The sequence below is a fragment of the Psammomys obesus genome, unplaced genomic scaffold, assembly GCF_907164565.1.
Source record: "Psammomys obesus unplaced genomic scaffold, mPsaObe1.curated_primary_1811, whole genome shotgun sequence".
In the NCBI taxonomy this organism is placed as follows: domain Eukaryota; kingdom Metazoa; phylum Chordata; class Mammalia; order Rodentia; family Muridae; genus Psammomys; species Psammomys obesus.
Window position 1 is genome coordinate 22492224 of NW_026596095.1, and position 18392 is coordinate 22510615.

General features: G+C 39.1%; 1 protein-coding gene across 1 annotated transcript in view; it reads left to right on the plus strand.

The window, feature by feature from the left end:
* Window positions 1-17944, plus strand: part of Slc9b1 (solute carrier family 9 member B1) — a 42994-nt gene extending 25050 nt beyond the window's left edge. The window contains exons 7-12 of the mRNA XM_055628175.1: window positions 3006-3181; window positions 10847-10953; window positions 12172-12321; window positions 13787-13895; window positions 14692-14828; window positions 17538-17944. Coding sequence (XP_055484150.1) covers window positions 3006-3181; window positions 10847-10953; window positions 12172-12321; window positions 13787-13895; window positions 14692-14828; window positions 17538-17756 — 898 coding nt within the window. The 3' untranslated portion in view covers window positions 17757-17944. The remainder of the gene's footprint in view (window positions 1-3005; window positions 3182-10846; window positions 10954-12171; window positions 12322-13786; window positions 13896-14691; window positions 14829-17537) is intronic.
* Window positions 17945-18392: the final 448 nt, after the last annotated feature.

Consider the following 18392-nt stretch of genomic DNA (forward strand, 5'->3'; position numbering starts at 1 on the left):
TGTGTGTGTGTGTGTGTGTGTGTGTGTGTGTGTGTGTGTGTGTGTGTTTAGGCTTGGCTGTCCTGAAACTCACATTGTAGATCAGGCTTGCCTTAAACTCAGAGGTAGTAGTACCTGTCTAATGAGTGCTGGGATTAAAGGTGTATGCCACAATTGCCAGCATAAAAGATTAAATTTAAAGTTTTTGAATTTTTTAATTTTTATTTTTATATTAATTACAGATTATGCACTTTGTATCCCAGCTGTAGCCCCCTCCCATCTTCCCTCCCAGTCCCACCTTCCCTCTCTCATCTCCTCCCATACCTCTCTCCAAGTCCACTGATAGGGGAGGTCCTCCTCCCCTTCCATCTAACCCTAGTTTATCAGGTCTCCTCAAGATTGGCTGAATTGTCCTCTTGTGTGGCCTGGCAAGGCTGCTTCCCCCTCAGGGGGAGCTGATCAAAGAGTTTAAGACAAGGTTTTACTATGTAGTCCTGGCTGGTAGAAAACTTACTCTGTAAACTGAGTAGTCCTTGAACTCAGAGTTTGACCTGCCTCTAAAGCACTTGAACTTTAAAAACAATGGGACTTTAAAAGTTAGAATACAATTTATATTATGATATTAATATGAATTTTGGGGACAAACAAGAAAGGTTATGGTTTAATAGTGATGTATTGGTGTGTCAAGTTGACAAGGAGATAATTTTCCTGGTTAGGCTTTTTTTTTTTTTTTTTTTTTGTCAACCTGACACAAACTAGGGTCATCTAGGAAGAGGTATTTTCAACTGAGAAAATACCTCCATCAAATTAGGCTGTAGGCAAATCTGTGGGACATTTTATTGATTAATGATAGCTGTGGAGGGCCTAGCCTGCTGGTGGTAGTGACACCCCAGGGTTGGTGGTTCTGAGTTGTATGTGGAAGTAGTCTGAGGAAGCCATGGAAAGCAAGCCTGTAAAAGCAGCATTCTTCCATGGCCATTGCTTTAGTTCCTGTCTTCAATTCCTATCATGACTTACCTTCATGATGTACTGTAAGGAGAAATAAACTCTTTAAGTTTGGTCATGGTTTTTAATCACAGAAATAGAACCCAAACTAAGACATTCTCAAAATCTTTGCATTCTTGAAAAGTTGCTTATTTTCATAGTTTAGACTTTCCAATAAATGGAGATTGCTATCTGTACTACTTATGAGTTATAGAAGAAAAAGCTACTTTTTTCTACATTCAAGCAGGATGCCCTCAGTTTTCTAGAAGCAAAGTCTGAGATTTGGATTCTTATATAAGTTATGTGTCTAAGAAGCTCTCAATAGAAAATGCAATGTGAAGGAAGCCATGTAAGATTTGGGAAAAGCTCAAACTTTTTTTTATAGTTAATTAACCAATGGACCTTTAAATTTTCTAGTAGAATTGAAAGCCACAGCCAGATATAGTGGTACATGCCTTTAATTTCAATCCTCTGGAGGTAGAGACAGGAAGATCTCTGAGTTGAAGGCTAACCTGTCTATACAGCAAGCTCTAGGCCAACCAGGGCTACATAGAGAGACCCTGTCTCAAAACAAACAATAACAACAAAAAAGAGTTTCAAACTTTCCTTCACCTAAAGATACATGAGCCTTCTAGCATAATATGGAGCAGATTGGCTTTGTGAGATTTCTAAATGCCATTACAGAGGTTACAGTATCCCAAGCAAATAAAAGCTAAGAAGATATGAACTAGATTAGTAATCTGATGCATTTAACACCCACACTGCATTTGCCTCTTGGCATGGCTCTGAACATTAGAGGGAAGTTCTCACATCCCAGGTGAGAATTTGGTAATGATTTCTTGAGTATGAAACTAACTTTACTTAAAAACAAAAACAAATGGGACTACATCAAACTTTTTTGCTCAGAAAATGAAACAGCATCCAAAATGAGGTGTGCATATGTGAAAAGCATATATCTGCTAAGAACTTAGTATCTGCAATATATGAAGAGTTTCTACAACTCAACTTTTTAAAAAAATATTTAACTAACTTAGCCTAGCTAGCTAGGCATGGTGCCTCATGCCTATAATTCCAGCACTTAGAAAGCTGGATCAGAAGAGTTGTTTTGAGGTCAAGACAAGCCTGGGATACAAAGTAAGACTCTTTCTCACAAGGTGTGTGTGCATGTGTGCAAGCACATGCGCAAAAGACCTTTCTCCACATTAGTAACTGGCCAACAAACTTCTGAAATTCTTGTCATCGGTAAGTATTAGAAAACGTAAGTTACATGTATCTTTGTGTATACATTAGGCTAACCGATATATATTCATATTGGCAAGGGTGTGGAGGAACTGGATCTGTTGTATTCTGCTGGTGGGATTATGAAGTGGTGCAGCCACTGTGTAAGTGTTCAGAGCATCTACCATGTGGTTAGGGTGACTTTCAACATACATCTTTTGCAGCAATGGTAGACACACTGGGCTTGTGTTTTCTCTCTGAAATCCTCCTGTCTCATGTATTTGGAGTACATTTGGTTTCTTGGCCATTGAAGATTCTCCTGGTGTCTGCTATTTGCATTGTGAATTTTCTTACTGTATTGATAATCTTCATTTTAAATAAGGTATGGATAGAGGAAAGGCCAGCAATTTGTGCTCAGTCCAATTTCTTAAGACACATCTCTGTGAAGTTTTACCCAGCACTAAACATGCACAGTTCCTTATCACCATTAGGTAGTTTTCACTCAAAAGTATAATTCTGTCATGTGAAATGGAGAGCAAAACACTATTGCTTAAAAGGATGGAGAGGTGGCTCAGTGGATAAGAACACTCTCTGTTCCTTCAGAGGTCCTGAGTTCAATTCCCAGCAATTCCCAGCACCCGTGGCTCACAACCATCTACACTGGGATCTGTTGCCCTCTTCTGGCATGCAGGTGCACATGCAGATAGAAGAACACTCATACATTAAATAAATAAATGAATGAATGAATAAATAAATAGATAGATAAATAGATAAATAAATAAATCTTAAAAAAAGTGGATGGGTTCTCAAAGTCTGCTTTTCAGTTTTGTCCTAGGCGCTGTCTCTCCTGCTGTTGTCGTTCCCTCCATGCTCTTGTTGCAAGAAAATGGATATGGTGTTGAAAAAGGCATTCCAACCTTGCTGGTGGCTGCTAGCAGTATGGATGATGTTGCAGCCATCACTGGATTCAACACATTCTTGAGCATAGTCTTTTCCTCAGGTAAATAAGAAAATTATCACCTTTTTTTGTAGTTCTTTAAGTTGGGTTTCTGGCATTCCCTCTACATTTATTAATAAGACTTTGATATTTCTTTGTTCTTTGTAGAAAGCTCGTCTTGACCAGGTAAGATGCTTCAACAGATTAAAAATTAAAAAATAAAATGAATTCTCCAAAAGCTCCCAAACAACACTTAATAAAATGACTTCATTTTCATACTGAACTTTTCTAATTAGTTTGATTATCTTCATCTTTGCCATTTATGTGGTTCTGCTGCTTTGGAATCTTACCAGTTTTTAGTAAGAAAATTACAAGCAGCAGTATTAATAGTGTTACTAACAGATTGACTGTTTTTGAAATGTAGGTTTCTTACCATCCTAGTAACATTCTGCTTAATATTAAGACAATTCAAACATATAAAGCTAGGGCAACAGTGTGCTCTTTTGGTAGTGTTAAGACAAAAATCTTACTACATACAGCATTTCAGATTTGGAAGGTACTACTTGGTCTTGACCAGCTCTGCAAATACTGTGGAAGTAGACGGGCTCACAAAGATCCCTGGCTGCAGTAAAGTGGGCACAGCCAGGACCCTCTCTAGAGCACATGCTCTCCTTGTGCTGGGGGAGCCCATGCTTTACCATTGCTGAGAAGAACCAGAATGCACTGGGGTGAGCTGGAACACAGTGTCAGACCCACACAGCCAAGGAGAGTGTGGCCAGTTGCGCCATGTTCAGAAAGAATACACTGGAACTCACAGTTGAGCAGAGGCCCTAGAGAGGCTGTATGCTGGAAGCATTCCTGGAGGAGACAGACGGGAACCCAACTGGCACCTAGAATTCAGCTTTGCTGAGTACAAGGAGTTGAAGTGATAGGCAAAGGAGGCTGGAATCTTCTCCACTGCCTCTAGATGGATGGAATATCAGATGAACTGCTATGGATGGACAGTCTCTGTATGAACTGAATGTTCCATTTTCATGGTTGGATCAGCAGACACTACAATTTTCTTTTTTGGAAAAGACAGCTAAGGAAGCTCATCCCATGATGGTTGCCTGTGAATCCAGTTGATAAACACCGGGAAAGCAGTCTGTCACAGCTGGAAGCCCCTCAACCCTGGCTTTCTCTTCTAGCAATGTACCATTGCCTGAGGTCACAGCTGCTGCTGCTCATTAATGTATGTCAGAAGCCCCTTCCTGACCTTCCCAGCAGGTACTGTAGGCTTGCAAAGGCAGAGCAGTGTCTGTGGCCATACTGGCTCTGGTAGTCACAGTGCTGGAACATCACATAACTCTAGACAAGTTATGGAGGAAGAGGAGTGATCACTCAGCCTTCCTGGAGCTTGGGGAACTGACAGAACTGGTACGGTCAGATGGAGAAAGCACCGGGCGCTCCAGCCAAACAGCTTCATCCCTGGGTGTGAGGTGACCTGCAGCGAGAAGCTGGAAAAGCCCACAGTGGCCAAAGTGAAAATGCCAGAAGCCGCCATGGTGCCGCTGACCATGTAAAGGCCAGTGAGCATAACGGAACTGTTGGCGGGGGTTACATAACCACAGAAGAAAACACAGAGCACTGCTTGGAATTCTTAGTTTTAACAGAAGGTTAAAGAGTGTTTCTGCAGTCAGTAATGGTTGGGTTATATACGGTACTTAAAATTCAGTTGGCCACATCACAGAAGCAGTAAGAGAGTTTTAATTTGAAAATGGTGTGGATGAGACCTGGCTGTGGTAGTGTGTGCACTGTCAGCATTTTAGGAGGCTGGGAAGTGATTGTGTGGACCCAGAAGTTCAGCTAGACTCTCTCTTTTTTTAAATTGGAAAATATAAGAGATAAAAATGAAATCTGTAATTGTCATCCATATTCTTTTGGGTAAGAATATTTTCATTCTCAGCCTTATAAATCTTCTCTCTTTCTCTCTGTCTCCCAGTATTTCTGTATGTTTCTGTGTCTACGTGTGTCCATGTATGCATGTATGGTTGTGTGGGTATGTGTATACATGTGTGTGAGGAAGCCAGAGGTTGACATTGGATGCACTTTTGCATGGAGGCAGAGGATCCAGATTAGTTCCTCAGGCTTGGCATCCACCATATACCGCTAAGGCCATCTCCCTAATCCTCTCCCATTGTCCCATAAAAATCACTGAACACTGACCACACTGTCATCTTGAGCCTGATGCGTATGGATAAAAGTATTTACCAGACTGAAAGCACAGCAAAAATACTTCTCAAAAAGAAAGTGTTGTACTCTCTGAAAGACTGAGTCCTTTTCTATAGCAGTTGAGAAGTTTTCTGGCCTTGCCTCCTGGGCCATTTGTGTGAGGTTGTATTTTAATAGCGTTCATGAGGGCAATTCTCTGTCTAAAGTAGTAAATTGAAAAAGGCCACTTGTCCTTAAAACTGGCCGTTAGGAATGAGGTTGTAGTGGCAGGCTCTGATTGTGGCAGCTCTCAGGGCCAGTGTCTGAGCAGTTAGAGTCCCGTTATCAGCAAGTGGAGATTTTTGCTTTTCATTTTTGACCCCTTTATTTTTGCCTTTATTATTTTATTTTTTTGTGACTGTGGTAAATGTGGTGGGGTAGCGGCTATGGGATGCATAAACAGAACGTGTGCAAGTCAGAGGACAACTTTTAGGGAGTTGCTTCTCTTTTTTTAATATATTTTAATTTGCATTTATTTGTATGTATGCAGGTACCCTCAGGGCCCAAAAGACATTAGATCTGGGGCTGGAGTCATAGGCAGCTGTGGACCAGCTACTGTAGCTACTGTGAGTGCTAAGAACCACAGTCACACGGTCAGCCTCTGTGGGTCTTGGGGATTGAACTCATGTGGCCAGGCTTGCATGGCAAGTGCTTTTAAACCTGCTGAGCCATATCAACAACCTTTTTTTTTTTTTTTTTTTTTTTTTTTTTTTTTTTTTTTCTGAGCTAGGGTTTCTCTGTGTAGCCTTGGCTTTGCAGACCACAGAGGTCCACCTGCCTCTGCCTCCCAGACTGCTGGGACTGCAGTCATGCACTACCACTCCCAGATCCTAATTTTTTAAATTTATTTTTATTGATTTATTTTTAGGGTTATGTGTGCTCTGCCTACATGTGTGTTCAGTGACCACAGAGGCCAGAAAAGGGTATTGGCTCATCCGTACTGGGGTTACAGACGGTTATGAGCCACCTTGGTTGGGGGTACTGGGACTTGAACCCAGATCCTCTGCAAGAGCAGCCAGGGCTTTTAACTGCGGAGCCATCTCTCCAAGCCCATTGACAGCCCAAGTTTTGCCTTTCATCTCTACACAAAATTTAAATTATTTTTCTGTTAATGTTATTATCACAAACATGCTTTTCATATAGAAAATTGTTTTGAGACAATATAGCTGTTGCTACACAAGCTGTCATAGAACTCATAATCTTATTTGCCGAGTCTACAAACAACCAGGACTAGTTACACACAAGCATCTAGGCACTTTCTGTGTCATGTTGAATGGTTGTATAGTATTACTTGATTACTTCAGAATTGCCAACCTGCACAAAGGTGTAATTGACTAAAATATTTACTAGTAAAATAATACTTGGTTGACTTCTTGTGTAGAAACATTTGAAAGAAAACATTTTCTTTTTTTTCTGTTTTCTTTCTGTTTTTGGTTTGAAAGGGGCTCACTCTTTAACCAGGCTGGTCTGGAATGTACCATGTAGCCCAGGCTAGCTTTGCACTTGTTTAATTCTCCTATCTCAGACTTCCCAGTGCTAGGATTAACGTCTGAACCATCACTCCTAGCTTCTTAATGGAGAAAGGACAATATCTTCTGCAAACAATGATGAGGAAACTGGATGCCCTTAGGCAAAAAGAATAAAATCACAGGCTATAAAAGCAAATACTGGTAAATTATGGATATCAAACTAGAAAACATACATGCCACACCAACCAGAGTGGAAACATGGTGCTTGGAATTGGAGAAAGTCATTGTACAAGTAATTGATAATGTGAAGATTATATGAAAAAAACTATAACTCAAGAAAAAGAAAATCCCTCAGACTAAAATGCAACAAAAAGCTCTTTACTGCATGCTGAAAGTTCATGTCTCCAGAATTCAATTTCTAGAACCTAATGCCTAATGCGATGTCTGACCTTTGGCCTATAGGGAATGGTGAGTGTGAGGGCAGTTCTCGGGGATGTTGTTCAGACTCTTAAAAAGGTGTAACTGGAACTCTTCACCACGTGAGATCACAGAGAATAGACCTTCCCCAGATACCAAAGCTATTGGTGTCTTGATACTTGACTTCTTGCTCTCCAGAATTGAGAGAAGTAAATTCAGATTGTTTACAGCTGATTAAAGCTAAAAGAATAGTAATTAGATGTGAAAGAAGAAGCACATATCGCACAGACATCTGGAAAATGTTCATCATATGGAGTTATTTAAAAATGTAAGTCAAGAACAGAATATCAGCAGCTGTCCTTTGAGAAGGTATACCCATCTCTACTTGGGTTTTACTTTCTGCCTTTAAGAAGACCACACCCATGCTCTTACTTTCCTCTTGGTAACCCTCTTTCTCTTAACCTTGTGCTTAAGCCTTTATTAAAATACCTTTCTTAAACTCCAACTGTGCTTCATAAAAAGAACAAAATGTCAGATTGCACATGCATTAATATCTCTAGTATATGGCCCTTCAACATTCTTCGACATTCAGAATAAATTTTGGGATTCTCTTTTGCATTTCTAATAAAATGTCCACTAGAATTATTCATAGGAATTACATAGATTCAAGAGATTTCTTCAGCTAGTATGGGCATCATAATTGTAGTGAGTCATCTAATCATGAGCAAATGTATTTTCTGCTTACATATATCTAAAACTTCTCAGCCATGTTTTAATTATCACTTCAAGACTTTCACCTACTTAATTACATTTATTCTTTATTTCTTCTTCTGTTATTCAAAATAAGTTCCTTAATTTCCTTTTCACTGTTAGTATATGAAACAACTGATAGTGTTGAATTTCATAGCACACAACTTTGCAGGTTTTGTTTAATAGTTCTGACAGGTTTATGTTTGGAGGATTAATGTTAGGGTACTCTGTGTCTCATTGTGGGGGGGGGGCCGTGCAGGTGAAAAGCATGCCTTGGTGTGCATGTGGAATTAGAGAACTACTTTAGATGTCAGCCCTGGCCTTCAGCCTTGTTTTGAGACAGTCTCTTGTTCACTGCTTTGTACACCAAGCTAGTGAACTTCGAGCTTTCAAAAATGCTATCTGCCTTCCATCTCCCTTTGCTTGTTACTGGGATTACAAATGCTTGCAATACCACATCTATTTTGTTTTGTTTTGTTTTGTTTTGTTTTGTTTTGTTTTCATATGAGTTCTGAGATCCAAACTCAGATCATCTGGCTTGCAAGGCAACAATTTCACCCACTGAGCCATCAAGTTTTAAGGTTTTCTTTACATAAGGTCAATCCACTTATAAAGAGAGATTTTCTTTCCTTTCCAGTTTGAATGCCTTTTATTTCTTTTATTTCCTAATTTCCCTGACTAGAACTTTTAGCACTTTGAGAATAGAATTGGGGAAAATGGCATCATTGTCTTATTCCTGATCTTTAAAAGAAAACTTTTCACTTCACTAGTCCATATGAAGTTAGCTGTGGGCTTTTCTCCTAGGGCTTTATCGAGAGATAAATTGCTTCTATTCTGAACTGAGTAACTTCATCACAAAAGGTTGATGGAGTCATCAAACACTGTATCAAACAAGGTGATCTTCTTGTGATTTCTCTCTCTTCTTCAAATGTGTCACAGGAAAGAATTTTATATCTTGACTCCATATAAAAAACATTGGGGGGGGGCTGGAGAGATGGCTTAGTAGTTAAGGGCACTTGCTGCCTTCCAGAGTACTTTGATTTGATTTCTAACATCTGTGTGGTAGCTCAAAAATATCTCTAAGTGTAGGTCCAGACAAGCTAATGCCGCCTTCTTGCATCTACAAGTATCAGGTGTGCACATGGTACATATACATACATTCAGGCAATATGCTCATAAAACAAAATCTTCTAAAAATCCATTTATATCCCTTTTGATTTCCAAGATTAAATTCAGCTTGATCATGATGTATAATCCAATTAATGTACTGTTGAATTCAGTTAACTCATTGTATTAAGGATTCTTGCATATTTATCTGGAGTATTGGCATGTAGTTTTCTTATAGTATGTTTGGCTTTGGCATCAAGATAGTGCTAGCCTTATAGAATGAGTTTGGAGGCTCTTCCTCCTCTTCAGCTTATGTTTTCTAAGAATTTGCAAACTACTGATGTTTTTTTGGTTTGTTGTTTTGTTTTTATGCTAAGCACAGTTTCAAAAGCTCTTGGGTTCAGGAGCATATTTCTGAAGTTTCCTTTGTTCCTGACAGCACTTGGGTATCCAGAGTGTGCAGGTTAGGATCAGGTGAGACAAAGGCCAATGCTTTAGGCAACCTCTTACACTGTCTCTTTCTTCTCTTTTCCTCTCAGTGGAGAGGTAGCAATGGGATACCTTCTCCTAGCTGTGCCAGCTTGGGGATGAGCTTCCAGGGCACAATACATTAGCTGTTTCTACTTGTCTGCATGCTGTTACTTCTGGTTTTCCCCTTGTCACATCTTTTTAGTGCGCTTATGGAGTTCCATGCAGGCTTTTAGGCTATCCATTATTGTTCAGTTGGTGTGTCTGTCAGCGTCCAGCCTCAGTAGTCCATTTTCAGCATCTTACCCATATCACTATTCTTCTGAGTGGAAAATATTTCTAACACTTTCATATGTTTAGCTAATTCAGTAATCAGAGTAAAACCAAGCAATTTTTTAATTGAGGATCAAGTTTTCTGCTTACTTTTTTATTCACAATGACTCCAGGGATACATTATTTATTCATATTAAAAAACATATTGAAAGCTGGTGTGGTGGCCGCCACCTGTGATCCCAGCACTCAGGAAGGTAATGGCAGGCAGATCTCTGTGAGTTCAAGGCCAGCCTGCTCTACAAAATGAGTCCAGGACAGCCAAGGCTAACAGAGAAACCCTGTCATGAAAAACAAACAAAAATATTGAAAAATTAATTGACTTGTCCATGTCATCCCATGACTTGGGATGCAGTTGTTTCATGTGTTTTTGTTGGCAAGTTGTCATTTCTGGTTTGTTTATTTTGCACACAGCTTATCAGAATTGTCAGCATGACCTAACCAGCCTCTGCCAGTACTCCTGTCACTTGTTCTCCAGTTAGAAAACTGGTCTCATAGGTTGAGTGTAAGAACAGCACGTGCTTTTCTTTATTTTCTGACCCATTTTCACAATGTACTTTTTTTTTTTTTTCAAGACAGGATTTTCTCTATGAAGCTTAGCTCTCCTGGTACTCGCTTTGTAGATCCGGATGGCTTTGAACTCACAGAGCTCCACCTGCCTCTGCCTCCCGTGTGCTGAATTAAAGGTGCACACCACCACACCCGGCCTTACAATGGGCATTTTTAGTTGTATGTTCATTTGAAATTATTAAGATTACACATTAAACTCAAGATAGATCAGAATACGTTTTCACACATGCCACCATTAAAGGTCCAGTTTTAGAATTTGTTCTCTAAATGTTTTTCCTCATGAACCTCATAGGTGTTATTGTCTAGATGTATAGTGTACATGAAGACGTTTTCGGTGAAAAGTATCTCTTACTCTGTGCCCTTACAGGTAGTGTGATGAGCAATGTCCTGTCGTCCTTGCGGGATGTTCTTATTGGTGTGCTAGTAGGAGTTGTTATGGGAATTTTTGTTCAGTATTTTCCAAGTGGAGACCAGGTAAATAAAAAAAAAAAAAGCAAGAAAATCTGGTTTGTAGAACTTAAGTGTATTAATCAGCCTTGCATTGGTATAATGAACTACCTGAGATACTTAGTCTGTAAAACAGGTTTATTTAGCTCACAGTTCTGGAAATTACGGTCTGCTGTCAACCTACCTCATCACCTAGGCAGTGTATCATTGCAGAAGCCCTGGAGAAAAACAAAAGGAGGGGAGTGGAACCCAATAACTTGCTTTAGGAGCATGCTTCCCTGATTTACAGAGGTCCTGCCATGCCCCACACCACCACCCCAAACCCAGCTTCTAACACAAGGGCTTTGAGGGAGGCAGTCCACATCTAAGCTGTAGCATGAGTATAGCATAGAATTTTCTGAGACAGCTTTAGAAATGTAAAATTCTATACCTAACACTCTTTCCCCAAAAGTTGCGTCTTCTGCCTACTGTCTGCTTAAACTGAGCCTAATAGCAGTTGATTCCATGTAGTCTTGGTTAAGGTCACATGTCCTGATCTGGCAAATTAAAATACTGAGAACAATGTATACAATTGTCCTCTCCCTTCTACCCACCTCCCCATTTCTACTAGGTCATCTATTTATGTTTAACAATTTTTTAAGACTTTCCCCATAACTTTCTCTTGAACATCTTTGAAACAGAAATAAGTTCCCATTTATCTTTCCATATTTTCTGATTTAAATTTGCTCTGTTCCCTTTGACAAGGGTTTAGACCTGTTTAATAGTGGTGCTGGTGGCAATTTTGAGACAAATTTAACTCTGTGGTAGAGGCTGGGTTTGAACTCAACTGTTGTCATTGTCCTGCCTCAGCCTATAATTTGGTAACTTGGATCAGAGTTACCAAATCTTTTAAATAAAGTAATAAATAACAAATCAATTAAAAAGTCAAGAATTTTTAAAAAGAAAGAAATCTTCAGATATTTATTTTAACAACTCATTGGAGGAACACTTTGTCTCACTTTTCAGGAAGATTCTGACAAGCATTTTGCTGTTGATACCAGTGTTGTATAAAGGGTGAAAGTCTCATATACAACAAACCATTACTTGTGTCTGCATTTGCCAAAAGCTTTGATGCAAAATCAAATCAACATTTTGGAGACTGTTTGATAAAACCTTTACAAATATTGTAGCAAAGGGTAAAAAAAGATAGATAATGCCACATCTTGTATGTTTAATGTAAAACAACTTCTAAATGTGTGTTTCTAGGAGAAGCTCACACAGAGGCGAGCCTTCCTTGTTCTGAGTATGTGTATTTCTGCTGTCTTAGGCTGTCAGCATATCGGCTTACATGGAGCTGGCGGACTGGTCACACTGGTGTTGTCGTTCATGGCAGCAAAAAAATGGGCCAAAGAGAAGGTGAGTTTTCTAAAAAGAAAAACTAGGTAAATTTTGAAATCTAGAGTGGACAGTTAGGAAATCACCTCCATCTGGAAGATATTCCACTTCCTCCAGGAAATACATGGAGTGAGGAGTTAAGTATTACAGAAAACCATTTTGAATTACAGTAAAATGCAGTCAGAAGTTGTGTTCTCACATCAGAGTTTCCCTAAGTTTTATATAATTTGGTTATATTGCTCTTATCTTATTCTTTGAATTTTTAGTCCCACAATTCATCCATGAAAACATGTTCCTGAAATTTACCAGCATTGGTTTTTGTTTTGTTTTTATTTTGTTATATTAGTTAGTGATTGAGTAGGTTGGCTAACGGGGATCTTTGCTCTGCTCAGTTTATGTTCTGCCTTTCCTTTCATTGAGTGAACTTGTTTAATTTATGCTTATCATCATTATTACATTTATCTATGGGAAGGGCATGGAGGTCAGAGAACAACTTACTGAATCAGTTGTCTCCTTCCAGTGGCTGGGTCCTAGACAAACTCAAGTTGTCAAGTTTGTGACAGGCACCTCGACCCACGGAAATACCTTATCCATCCAACTTAAACTTATTTTCAGCTGATGGCATAAAAATGGTACAAAAGAGAAAAACATGAAGATCATAAAGATCAAAACATACAGAATAAATGCAAAAGTCCTCATCCCCTAAATACTCAACTTATTTCTATACCAATACTATATATATGTATATATATATTCTATTTTTAAAATAAAAATGTTATTACCGTGAACAGACTTCTTCACATAGCCTTTCATATATACAAGTATTCTGTAGCAATGGACTCCTAGAAATGGAATTTCTGGGTGTAAAATTGCCTTTTGTTAACACATACTGCTCAAGTATCAATTAGAAAGATGTTCAGTATTTATACTCCTGTCAACAAAATAGAGTTCCTGAAAACAACTTTCAAATAGTCAACATGAGTCTTGGGAAGCAGGCCTAACAGACTACCAGAATATTTTCTTCCTGTGCATGTATATGACCTGTCTAAACTCAGGGTCATGGACTGGGTTTCAGAATTGTCAGTTAGGCAGTTTTCCCTACTCGCTGTGGGCCAGGTGTGAGCTGTGTGTGCTGTCACCCCACAGGCTCTGCTTCGGTCCCTAGTACCCGTTCTGAGCATTATGAGGATCCAAAAGACTGTCCCCATTCTGGAACACAGTGATGAGATGACACTGATTACTGTATATCTTTGTGTGTTTCCTTAACCAAATTCTGTCTTAAAAAAAGACATTACTCAATCTTGAGAAACTGAATTTTAATTTTCCTTAAAAATGAAGTATCATCAGTTTATTAAATTTTAAAAGTGGTTTTAAATTTCTGAAATGCAGCTAAATTTATGTGCACAATAAACAAAAAATATAAAATTCTGAACTGCAATTATCTTTATATGCTATAATAACTAAAATACATTTCTCTTTCCTATAGGTTGGAATCCAAAAAATTGTTGCAAGCACATGGAATGTTTTTCAGCCACTTCTTTTTGGCTTAGTTGGAACAGAAGTATCTGTTGAGTCTCTTGAATCAAAAGCTATTGGTAAGAGTGCATAGAACATAAAAGATACAAAATACAAGATTTTAAAAATTATGAATACTTTATTTTTTATACCATTTCTTTGAATAGCTTTAAAGAACTTTCAAAAATATACTGATCATACCTACTCTCTTTTCTTCTACCTTGTGCATATCTTTGCTTTCAGTCAAAGACAACCCTATCTCCCAAGTGATCCAAAGAAATAGATTACAGGGAACATTAGATACCATTAGATGCTTCTGATTGCATTCCTTGAAACATGTCCCAAAAGGGTTAGTTCACAATTAAATACATTCCATTCAAAATATATTACTTCAGATGAACTGAAAGCCCTGTCATGGCTCTCCCACCATAACATATCTAGACTTAGAGAAATACTCCCTAGAGGCTGGGGAGGTGGCTTGGCTGGTGAGCTGCTGGCCACACCGCGCTTAGCACCTTCGCCTGAGCCATCACCTGTACCCTTGTGAACTCCAGTCTCAGCAGCACTGGGAGGCAGGGACAGAAGGATCCCTGAGGCTTGCCAGGACAGCCAATGAGAAAGTCTCAAAAAGAAGCCTTTGAGGAAGACACCAAACACAAACCTCTGGCCCGCGTAAGTGCACATGCACACCCCAGCACAGCCCTCTCTCTAATGTGCACATACATACTTTTTTTTGTAATTACTGTTTCTACTTAAAAATAGATATAATGGAGCAACACCAACAAAATACTTTCAGAAATTTTAGAATTCACTTCTCTAAGCAAAAAACAGCCTCCCCCCAAGCTTTGTTTTTACATTTGTTTATATGTATTATAGGCACGTGTATTGCTACCTTGGGTTTGGCATTATCTGTTCGAATTTTAGCCACTTTTACACTGATGTCTTATGCTAACTTTCGTTTTAAGGAGAAAGTATTTATTGCTTTATCATGGATCCCCAAAGCTACAGTCCAGGTAGGAACATACTAATAATAAGTTTAATAAGCTAAATAAGTTTAATAAGTTGTAATAAGTTTAGTTTTGACAAGTTTTAAAAGTTATAAATGAACAATATTTCTCTAGTCACAACTTGCTGTCTAATTTACCTTACTTTTATCATGTTTGATCGATAACTACTGGTGGTGCACGCCTTTAATCCCAGCACTTGGGAGGCAGAGGCAGGCAGATCTCTGTGAGTTTGAGGCCAGCCTAGTTTACACAGTGAGTCCAGGACAGTCAAGGCTACACAGAGAAACTCTGTCTCCCCCCCCCCCCCCCAAAACAAACAAACAAACCAAAACAGCTGGGGAGAATGCTCAAGGGGAAGGAGTGTATGGAACATGATTTTGGATCCCCAGTGCCTACATGAAAAGAGGCTTAGCCTCAGTGTCCGTCATCCCAGCGCTAGGCATGGAGAAGGAAGGGGAGGAGCAGAGGCGATAGGAGGGTTGCCGTGCATTGCCAGCCTTTAGCACACTGGTAACACTGGAAGCCCATGTTTCACAGGCATGAGGCAGAGAGAAACAGAGGACAGCTGACATCATCTGTTCTCCCCACGTGCACAAACAGGCATACATGTTCAGCACACATGTATCACACACACACACACACACACACACACACACACTGCAGCATTTAAAAGATTTGTTTTTAAAGCAATTGTTCTGAAATTTAGAAAAGTACTTTTAAATGATAAGAGTCTCTAAATTTGATGGAAATGCTTCCCTTTTCTATTTTCCTAAAGCAGAAGATAAAACAAGGTGTGGCGGCGCGTGACTTTACCCCTGCGCCTGGAAGGCAGAGGCAGAAGGGGCTCTGTGAGCGCCAGGGCAGAGCCTGGCCTATGAAGCCAACTCTAGGGTAGCCAAGGCTATACAGTTAGACCCTATCTCAGAGAAAGAAGAAGAAAAGAAAAAGAAAGAAAGTATAAAATAAAATTAGTACAGTATACATCATAATATGGGACTGTTTTTATTCTGATTTTTTTTTTAACTTTAGAGACACATTGGTTTTTGTAGTGTCTTTCCTTACCCACTCACTCCACCATACAAATACACATAAATTCTTCTTAATTTGATACTCGTTTTTATGATATATGACTATGATTGTAAAGGAATGATACAGTGTCTTTGGGGGCATTTTGTTTGTTTTTATTTTTTCCTTACTGTTTGACACAATAATTAAGGTTTCTATTACTGTGATAGGCACATGACCAAATACCATGACCAAAAGCAACTCGGGGAGGAAAGGGCTTATTTCATCTTAGACTTCAATGTCACAGTCCATCATCAAGGGAAGTCAGCATAGCAATTCAGGGCAGAACCCTGGAGGCAGGAACTGAATCAAAAATCATGGAGAACCTTGCTTACTGGCTTGCTTTCTATAACTTGCTCAGCTTGTTTTCTTTTATCATTGAAGACCATGGGCCCAAGGGTAGCAACTCCCACAGTGGGCTGGGCCCTCCCACATCAATCTTTTATCAAGAAAACACTGTACAGATTCGCCCACAGGCAATCTGATAGAGGCGCTTTCTCAATTGAGGTTCTTCTTTCCAAGTTCAACTTGTGTGAAGTTGATAAACAAACAAACCTAGCCTGGGCAGAGATAAACATGTCCTGTATGAAGACTTTATAGTTCTATCTTCTTTTTCTATAATAATTTATGGCTATTTATTGTTCAGCTGTTAACATGGCAGCATAAGGCCTTGCTTTCCTGGGATTGTTTTTCTCCATTTTGGTTTTACAGAATAGAAGCTTACATTTCTGTGAAACAAAATTCTCCATTAGGGTTAGACTTGCAAGACTTGAAGGCCAGATTGTTGGTTTTGAATACTATGTTGCTTGCTTAGGTCTTTAGTTACTTCTCTATCTCTCAACTCATTGATTTCCTCATTTTATGTAAGGACCTATGACCATATCTACTAAATGTTGGTGTGTGGGTGGATGCAATAATCCCTGTAAAGTTCTCAGCAGAATTTCTGGCATAAAGTGCTGCTCCGTGAACAGCATTATAGTTATTTTATCTGACCTTCAAGTCATATAAATAGTAACAGCCTGTTTTTATTCTAGGGAACAATAGATCTATAAAAAGACCATCTGTCTGTCAGTCTGTCATCCCCTACCTCCATTGAGACACTGGTTTTGTTTCATTATTCATTTCCTAAAGCAGAGTGAAAAAGAAGCAGGTCTGAAGAAGAGCCCACTACCCATGCTTGTTTCCTCTGCTTCTGCGTGTCCTCTTTTTCAGCATCCAAGCCAAGTTGTATCCTGTCAAATGTTAACAGCTGGAAAGAGAGCTATAAACTTTTTTTTTTTTTTTCAAACTCAAGCTCTTTCCCGTGGTAGGCAAGTGCTCTAGCCCTACCCTGCCCTACCAGCCAACATTTTTATGCAAGGAGAGCCATGTGTCCCACTATGCTTTAGAACAAATATTTTAAATTTAACATTTCTCCTTTATTCTTCCCTGTTCTGTCCTTTGGTTTTTCCAGGTTGTTTTCCTCTAGATATATTTTCTGGGAAGAATATACAATGATTAAATTATAGAGATTACTTCACACTTGGGTATTTTCTTTCTAGTACTTTATCACTGTTTCATTGTGTGCTTTTATAACAGAACCCTTTACTTTGATTATATGTCAACTCTGAGTAACGTTTTTCTTTTGCCCTGTGTCCTCCCTAACTGCAGGCTGTCTTAGGTCCTCTGGCTCTAGAAACAGCAAGGGTCATGGCGCCCCACTTGGAAGGATATTCGAAGGATGTGATGACAGTAGCCTTTCTAGCCATCCTTATCACAGCTCCAAATGGAGCTCTCCTCATTGGCATACTGGGTCCCAAAATACTTCAACGTGCTGATATGACAGGCCCTTTAGAAGTGGAGATAACATCAGATTTTCAACATAATTAGAAAGTTTGCCATCACCCACCTGTTTTGTTGAATGAATTATCTCAGATGACAGCAAATGATGTTATTATAGTACAGAAGTTTGGAGATTGTTCATCGAACCCAGGATTCAGTGAACACACAATTTCTCTACAGGGTTTTCCTCTGATTTTTTTGGCCCGAAGTAAATCTAATAAAAATAGTATTAAATACAGTGCTCTTTAATTTAGTATTTGCATATTTCAAGAATAAAGTCAGTCAGCAGATACCCTAGGAAAATGCAAGGTAATCCTTAAGGCTGAATTTTATATTGCAATATGAAGTAAGTATAATAAAACTAAGTTAAGAGAGAGTAAAAATCCCTTGAATTCTGAACTTTGCAAGATGAGAGGTTTCACACAGGAGCAGAACTCCTATCACTTGAGTTAAAAAATTAGTCACAGGCTGTGCATGGTGGCACATGCCTTTATTCCCAGCACTCTAGAGACAGAGGCAGGTGGATGTAAGTTTTAGACCAACTTGATCTACACAGGCCACTCAGAGGCTGCATAGAAGGGTCAACAAACAAATTAGGAAAAAAGAAAACTCAGCAGGAACGTAACACTTGAACTTCCTGAACCTGCTGAATAGATAAGTTTCAGTTTTAGATGAAACACTGTT